The 8609-nt window shown below is 42.9% G+C and overlaps 1 protein-coding gene across 3 annotated transcripts in view; it reads left to right on the forward strand.

Annotated features, from left to right (window-relative positions):
• Positions 1–8188, forward strand: part of GGTA1 (glycoprotein alpha-galactosyltransferase 1 (inactive)) — a 103207-nt gene extending 95019 nt beyond the window's left edge. For 2 of the 3 annotated variants that reach the window (XM_012458218.3, XM_012458219.3), the window contains exons 7-8: positions 1349–1486; positions 5315–8188. In XM_012458218.3, coding sequence (XP_012313641.2) covers positions 1349–1486; positions 5315–6008 — 832 coding nt within the window. In that variant the 3' untranslated portion in view covers positions 6009–8188. The remainder of the gene's footprint in view (positions 1–1348; positions 1487–5314) is intronic. The other variant, XM_012458220.3, reaches the window with a different exon arrangement.
• Positions 8189–8609: the final 421 nt, after the last annotated feature.

Genomic DNA, 8609 nt, shown 5'->3' on the forward strand with positions numbered 1-8609 from the left:
CAGGGTTGAACCAAGATGCTGCCCGCAGTGAACCCAGTGAAGTACAAGAAAATGCCAAGCAGGGTGCCAGGCCCATACTGGGGTTTGAATTTAAATGATCTGTGCCAGTCTCTGCTTCCCAAGGGGGAAAATGCCCCCACCTCCTAGGCCAATGAGGAGTCGGAGCCTCCCCCTGCCTGGAGCTCCACCCTCATGCTGGCCCAAGCGGCTCTGTGCTTTCTGCATTTACCCTTCAGGGCTTCGCAGTTTTGGGCTTTGTCATTGCTTCCTGTGTTTTTGTTGACCTTGCCAAGTCCAGTTCAAGCTCTCTGAGCACAGCAAAGCACCCTCCCTCTCACCCCTTTTGTGTTCCTAGTAAAGAGGCTCCTGGTCTAAGAAGGTCCTTGCCAGAGCCCTGCGCTCCAGCCTTGGCCTTGGTGGGCCTCTATGAAGTCCCTTCCTTTCTGGCGCCTTTGTCCTTTGTTTATTAAGTGAGCAGTAACATCAGAATCTCTTTAATCTAGGGTTCTTTTTGGCCAATAACCAGGTTCCCACCCAGATATCCCTTCTGACAAAAGGCCAGAAACAGCCTTTTCTCTTTCAAACCTAATGTCACTCTCTCATCTGCCTGTATCAAGGCTTAGGATCTCCTTAAGCTCAGATGACATCCACAGGGATAAATAACACCCTAGGGTGCTACTGGTAGTTTAGGAAGGGGCTGGGGAAGTAGGAAAAGGGATTTAGAAGTAGGAAGAGAACAAAGAAAGTAGAAGAGGAAAGAAAATATGAAATGTAGAGGTTAAGAGCCTCATAATGGCCCCCCAAAATAGCCTTCAGAAGACACGGTACTCATACCTGTAATCCTGGCACTTTGGGAAGCTGAGGTGGGTGGATCACCTGAGGTCAGGAGTTCAAGACCAGCCTGGCCAACGTGGCGAAACCCCACCTCTACTAAAAATACAAAAATTAGCCAAGCATGGTGGTACATGCTTATAATCCCAGCTACTTGGGAGGCTGAGGTGGGAGGATCACCTGAACCTAGGAGGTGGAGGCTGCACAGTGAGCCAAGATAATGCCACTGCACTACAGCCAGGATGACAGAGCGAGACTGTCTCAAAAAAAAAAAAAAAAAGGAAAAGGAAAAAAAATAGCCCTCAAAGACACCTGAATCAAAACCTCCTCTTCCTCACCCAGAAGATGCTACCCCTGCAAATGGCACACCTCCCAGCCAAGTGTTTGGGGTTAAGCTACAGTCAGGATTCAAGGACAGTCCCTGCAGATCATAACTGACCCCCCTTTTCCTTGGAAAGTCTCTACCCCACAATGGCAAAGCTGCCCTGACTCAGGGGACTTTATGTTTTATCACCAGGAAACGCCCAGAGGTTGTGACAGTGACCAAATGGAAGGCGCCGGTTGTGTGGGAAGGCACTTACAACAAAGCCATCCTAGAAAATTATTATGCCAAACAGAAAATTACCGTGGGGTTGACGGTTTTTGCTATTGGAAGGTAGGTGTCACTGATAAAACTGTCCAGACTTTTTCTTGTTCCACTATCAAAATGTTAGTGTGGAGACTCCTGAACTGATGGAGGCCAGCCATGATTTTTTGATTAGATAGGAGAATGTTTTCATGGGACTGTTTCAGTCTCCTTTCTGCTGAGGCCCTAAAATGCTGAGAACAAAATAATAGTAGGTAAGTCCATTCATTCCCACCTCAAAATGAGGGCCTTGGGTTGCAGGAAAAATTGTCTGCTCCACCCACCAAACCCAGGGTCAGCAGCATACCCACAACAACCTCCTCCCTGACCACCTTGGCTTCCTTTAGAAATTCCACAAGTGCTAGCTGCTAGACAGCCCAGAGTGCATCATTCTTTTTTCTATGCTCTATGGCCCAGGACCAACTACAGAGAGATTCATAGCAAGTTCTAGGTGCAGAGTGACCTAAGCACAGTGGTTTTCCATGCTGGAACACAGCTGACCGCTCTTCTGTGGGTTCTTCAGATCACTTCTTTTTCCCTCATGGAGGATTTGGCCCTAGGAGATTTGGCTGGTCAGAGCTTGCTCTTCCAAAGGTTGAATAGGTTCCAGTTTCAGCTCCCTTGTTCAGAACATATGGTGCAGAAAAACTGCAATCCTTCTTACTTGAAAGTTCTAGCTCTAATATTAGTCGTTAAAGATAATCCATTTTACTTTTTTGGAGAATTTTCCTTTTTTTTTGTTTCCAAAATAAGACTGAAAGTCCAATTTTCCTATATTTTTTTTCTGCCCTCTGGGGCTTTCTGTCTGTATCTCTTCTGAAGAAGCCTCATGGAAAGTTGATTCCCTTGCCTTGTATAATGGAAGTTAAAGGTTCAAGTTGATCTGAGCTTTGCCAAGGTGGGGCTTAAAACAGAGCTCTGTAAAGATCTGATAGTTCTCCAAAGATAACCTTCCCCAACCCAGAGCCCAGCAGCTATTACTGTTCTGTCATTAACAAATACCAATCAAGTTCTAATGTCACTGAGTGTGCTGATCCTAGGGACCTATGTCGTGTCTCTAACAAAGAAGGGTAACTGTGGAGTTTTGACATGTTTACTAGAAGAATCTGTACTAGTATAAGTCGGGAGCCAGTGCTCAGCTTACCTAATCCTTTGCCACAAAACCTAGCCACATTGCAGATTGATTTGATCCTGGTGTTTCCAAAAAGAACAGAACATTCCCCAATGCCCCACAATGGCTTCAGCCATCTAGTTCCAACTCTGCACAACTAAACTTTAAGTGCACATCCTGGTGAAAGCACTCTGTCCTCAGCTCTGAGGCGAGAGAGGACTGTTTGTATTCAGCAGCAATAAATCTCTAAAGTGGATTTGGACTTTTAGGAGGTGTGATGTTTGGTTTGTTTTCAAGCAACAATGTGTGGAGCCAACTGCAGTGCTTTAATCGCTAAACAATGTGAAACCTCACAATGACTCTCCCCTGCACTCGACCCCACCCCACCCCACCCGGGTATTGTTTCCCAAGCTTCAGGGCACAATAGATTTTTCTTGAAGTCCCAGAATACTGAAGGATTTCCTGGCCACTAGCCACAGAGCCATGTTGAAGTCCCTTTTTATATTCCTCAGATACATTCGCTCCATTTAAAGAATCAATACTATAAACCTTGGATTACCACGTGCCAACATTAAAAGCACACTTTATTTTGGTAACAAAGAAAGGAAATCCAAGCAGCAACAAAAAGAGAAAAGAAGTGCCAGTCATTATTACTCACAAAACACCATCATTGGCCAGTAGTGTGCTCAGCACATTAAATTCAGTCCACATGAGTTTAGGGTTTGGACAAGTTGTATTAAGCCATCTGGTCTATTCTTCCTCTTCCTGGTAATCTCCATACCATGGCTTCACAAGATAGTCTATAGCTTGGGCTTACAGAAGACACCAATAAAATGTTTTTCAAATGAATAAATAGTTAAAATACCACTGAATACCTACTAGAATGGCCAAAATTCAAAACACTGACAACCCTGAATGCTGGCAAGGATGTGGAGCAACAGGAACACTTATTCATCGCTGGTAGGAATGTAAAATGGTACAGCCCCTTTGGAAGACCATTTGGCAGTTTCTTACAAAACTAAATATACTCTTACCATACGATCCAGCAGTTGTGCTCCTTGGTATTCACCCAAATGAGTTAAAAACTTATGTCTACACAAAAACTGCACATGAATATTTATAGAAGCTTTATTTCCTAATTGCCAAAACTTGGGATGCAACCAAGATGTCCTTTGGTAGGTGAATAGAAAAATGAACTATGGCACATCCAGACAATGGAATATTATTCTGTGCTAAAAAGAAATGAGCTATCAAGTAATGAAAAGATATGAAAGAACCTTAAATGCATGTTACTAGGTAAAAAAAAAAAAGCCACACTGAAAAGGCTACATGCTGTGTGCTTATATGACATTCTGGAAAAGATAAAACTATAGAGACAGTAAAAAGGTCAGTGATTGTGAGGGGGTGTTCAGGGAGGGAGGGATTAATAAGCAAAGCTCAGAGAATTTTTAGGGCAGTGATGCTATTTTGTATGGTACTATAATGGTGGATACATGTCATTATAGTTTTGTCTAAATCCTTAGAATGTCCCACATCAAGAATGAACCCTAATGTAAACTATGGACTTTGGGTGATAGTGAGATGTCAGTGTAGCTTCATCGATTGTAACAAATGTACCACTCCGGTGCAAGGATGTTGATAGTAGCAAGGGGCTCTGCAAATGTGAGAGCAGGAGGTATGTGGGAACTCTCTGTACTTTTGACCCAATTTTGTCATGAACCTAAAACTGCTCTAAAAAACATAGTCCTTTATTTCCTTCTTCTTGTTTTTTTAATTTCTTTTAATTTTTTTATCTTCTTTTTTCATCTACATTTACTCAACCACCTAATGTGGCTTACTGCTAACACCGTTTTTTTTTTTTAAGACAAAGAAAAAGTGGTTAAAATAAGGTTAAATCAGAGGTTGCTCACTCTAGTATCTGGACTTTATAATGATGGTGTGTGGACAGTGGATTGGTGTTTTAGGTGACTAGTGGGAGGCTCATAGGATAACTATGTAAAATGAAAGCAGATCTAGATCTTGTAACTCATTCTCCGTATCACAGAGGAGGACAAGAGAGTGCTGCTGTTTGGGCTTAATGCGTTCCCAGTGGTTCCAAGGGTCACATCACTCTTGTATCTGGTCTGGCAGTAACAACATTGAGGCTTATGTTAGGGCTTTTGAGTGGAGCTCAAGAACTAGTACCCCCTTTGACTGTCCAAAATCTGAACCAATTGGTAAATTATACAAAGGGGTAAGATAGGCACAGGGTGGTAAATATCACCTTCATTATAGTTAAAGCTGATATTGGAGAATGTGGCTTATATCTGCAGGCCCTGGGTCTCCTAAATATTCAACCCCCAGAGTTAGAAAGACTTAGGCATCCAGACACCTATAGGCCACTGGATGTGGGAATAGATCCTGTACCAGTAAGCTTCCTGCAAAACCCAGAGCAGTTGAGAACACATGCTCTCTTGGACTGGCTGGCTTCTAAGAGCCAGAGAAGAGGAAGGACAAGGCAGTGCATGTCTAGTTCTAGTTGCTCTTCCAAAATTGGCAGTCAGATAAGTCATTCCAGCTCCCCAAGGACTGAGTGACTAAATGGTGGAGAATAGCCAGGGGTGTTGCACTGACATGAAAACACACCCAGGGTGGGAAGAAATCATTCTCCTGTTAACCATAAAATATAGACAAGATGATTATAATAGCATGTGGTTTCTTTCAGGAATCCCAGATGTTAAATGTTTTGCTTTTCTTCTTTGTTTCAGATATATTGAGCATTACTTGGAGGAGTTCATAACATCTGCTAATAGGTACTTCATGGTCGGCCACAAAGTCATATTTTACGTCATGGTGGATGATGTCTCCAAGGTGCCGTTTATAGAGCTGGGTCCTCTGCGTTCCTTCAAAGTGTTTGAGGTCAAGCCAGAGAAGAGGTGGCAAGACATCAGCATGATGCGTATGAAGACCATCGGGGAGCACATCTTGGCCCATATCCAACACGAGGTTGACTTCCTCTTCTGCATGGATGTGGACCAGGTCTTCCAAGACCATTTTGGGGTGGAGACCCTGGGCCAGTCGGTGGCTCAGCTACAGGCCTGGTGGTACAAGGCAGATCCTGATGACTTTACCTACGAGAGGCGGAAAGAGTCGGCAGCATATATTCCATTTGGCCAGGGGGATTTTTATTACCATGCGGCCATTTTTGGAGGAACACCCATTCAGGTTCTCAACATCACCCAGGAGTGCTTTAAGGGAATCCTCCTGGACAAGAAAAATGACATAGAAGCTGAGTGGCATGATGAAAGCCACCTAAACAAGTATTTCCTTCTCAACAAACCCTCTAAAATCTTATCTCCAGAATACTGCTGGGATTATCATATAGGCCTGCCTTCAGATATTAAAACTGTCAAGCTATCATGGCAGACAAAAGAATATAATTTGGTTAGAAATAACGTCTGACTTCAAATTGTGCCAGTAGATTTATCAATTTGAGAGAGGAGTATTCTGGCTACTTCCTCAGAAAAGTAACACATAATTTCAACTTAAAAAAAATACTAATGAAACACCAACATGGCAAACACATACCATTCCTCCTTGTAACGTGGGGCCTTGTGATGTGGGAGAATGAATCTAGGGTAATCAGATGTAAATTCCAGTGATTTCTTATCTATTCTGGGTTTGGGGGAAATATTATCAACTGAACCAAAAAGAACTTGTCATAGGCAAAGATAAAGCCAGAAACACTCTACACATGCCAGATAACATGCTGGAGAAAAGGGTGCTAAGGGGAGCGTTTGGCAGCAAGATATGATTGTAAAGGGTTGTCCCTTGAGTTCAATGTCTGCCTATTTCTGGTGGGTCTAAAGTAACATGGAGTTACTTTGCAGCAGAGCTCTCAGTAAAGACACCATTTACCTTGGCAACCCTCAAAAGGTTTCAACAGCAGATTGCTTCAGGCCATCTGTAGTCCATCCTTTTCTCATCAGGATGTTGTTTGGCTTCTGTGTGAAAGATTGTTGAGTGTCCCAGCAGATATCATGGTGGTGCATGATCGGAGTCTCAAGGAATCTGAATGAGCCAAGGTGCCCAGAGTGAAGTAAAAACAAAGCCTCGACATGAGTTTGCCATGAAACAGCAAAGAGCGAGTGAAAGAGAGGAGCCACCACTGTGGGGCAGAGCCACCCTGGGGGCACTTAGGGCATGGGCTTGGTGCTTAAATACATCATGGATCCAGGCACTGAATGGGAGGAAATGTGGGTGATTTCCAGCCTCATTAAATTATGAATGACAAGCAGCAGGGACTTGAACAGAAGATGCTTCTTGTTTTGCCTAAGTGGTATTCAGTCTACCAGACTCTGCAACTTGCATCTTCAGATCCTTGGCAAGGAGATGTGGATGGTGTCAGAGAAGGCAAAGGCCTGCAGTGGATTGAAGAGGCTTGCAAGCAGTTCCATTCCCAGGATGTGGGCTTCATCAGAGGACAGTTGGTCATCAGCTGGTCCCATCACTTAGCTAGTCTCAGGGTTCCTCAGTCCATCATAACCCAACTTGGAGGGCTGACATCAAGGAGTATACTGGAGAAATAGCCCTCCCATCAAGTAACCTCTTGTTTTCTCCTGCTCTACCTGCACTATGAAAGTGTAACAACTAGATGTATTTGGTAAAATGGTTAACTGATTTTGTAACAAAAGCATGAGCCATAACAATAAGAGATCTAGCTATCATGACTGAACAGCTTAACATTCAATTCCCTTCTCTAAGAGAAGCTGTGAAATCCTACATATTATTTAAAGTTAACCAAATCAATGTAAAGGAAGTTAGGAGGCAACATGTACATATGCACATATATTTATATTTTGCTTGTGTTCCAGTCGAGGTCATTTGTTTTCATTTTCTTCTTTTCTTTTTTCTTTCCTTTTTTTTTTTTTGAGACAGAGTTTTGCTCTTGTTGCCCAGGCTGGAGTACAGTGGCACTATCTCGGCTCACTGCAACCTCTACCTCCCTGGTTCAAGGGATTCTCGTGCCTCAGCCTCCCAAGTAGCTGGGATTATAGGCGTGTGCCACCACGCCCAGCTAATTTTGTATTTTTAGTAAAGATGAGATATCTCCATGTTGGTCAGGCTGGTCTCGAACTCCTGACCTCAAGTGATCCGCCCACCTCAGCCTTCCAAAGTGCTGGGATTACAGGAGTGAACCACCATGCCCGCCCTGTTTCCTTTTTCAAGGAATTTATTTGAAGAGCCATTGTACTAACCTGATATATACTGCAATGAGCTTCTTTGATAAAATGAAACTCAGATTTTTCTCAAGTATTTCTGTGCCTCCTACTTCATTTCTTGCTAGAAAATCTCACACACATCTGTTAAGACTCCTGCTTCTCTATTAGTCAGATTGTCTTGGATTCAGTCTGGAGTAGGGAGAGTTTAAAGGTTTAAGTCCTGAACCAAAGAAATAATCTAGCCTGAAAGTTTAGAGCAAAGGACTAATGTTTACTTTTAAGGGAATTTCTTGATTTTTAAAAAAACTTCATTAAAATTTAAATCTCCAACAGACAAATTCATGATCTCGTTAATCATTATTACTAAACTTATTAAAAAATTTCCCAATTTACAATTTAATAAATTATTTTCTCAGTATATTCTGGTCTGATCATGGATTGTGCATTTCCTCCCAAAGATATTCAAAATTGTCAATTAGAGAATTTTAGGTTTTCAGACTCAGAAAAGTCCTCATGCCTTTCTGAAAATGTGTCCACTATTAAAAAAATAGAACAGACTTGGGATTCCCAAATTTTTGTTTGTTTTTGAGACAGGGTCTCTGTCACCCGCACCAGAGTGCAGTGGTGTGATCATGGCTCACTGCAGCCTCGACCTCCTGGCCTCAAGTGATCCTCTCACGTCAGCCTTCTGAGTGGCTGGGACTACAGATGCCTGCCACCACACCCCACTAACTTTTTTTAAAGCTTTTTTGTAGAAAAGAAGTCTCACTACGTTGCCTAGACTGGTCTCAAACTCCTGGGCACAAGTGATCCTTCTGCCTTGGCCTCCCAAAGTGCTGGG

Source organism: Aotus nancymaae, unplaced genomic scaffold (assembly GCF_030222135.1).
Source record: "Aotus nancymaae isolate 86718 unplaced genomic scaffold, 86718_ANA_hifiasm-v0.15.2.pri h1tg000003l, whole genome shotgun sequence".
Classification (NCBI taxonomy): domain Eukaryota; kingdom Metazoa; phylum Chordata; class Mammalia; order Primates; family Aotidae; genus Aotus; species Aotus nancymaae.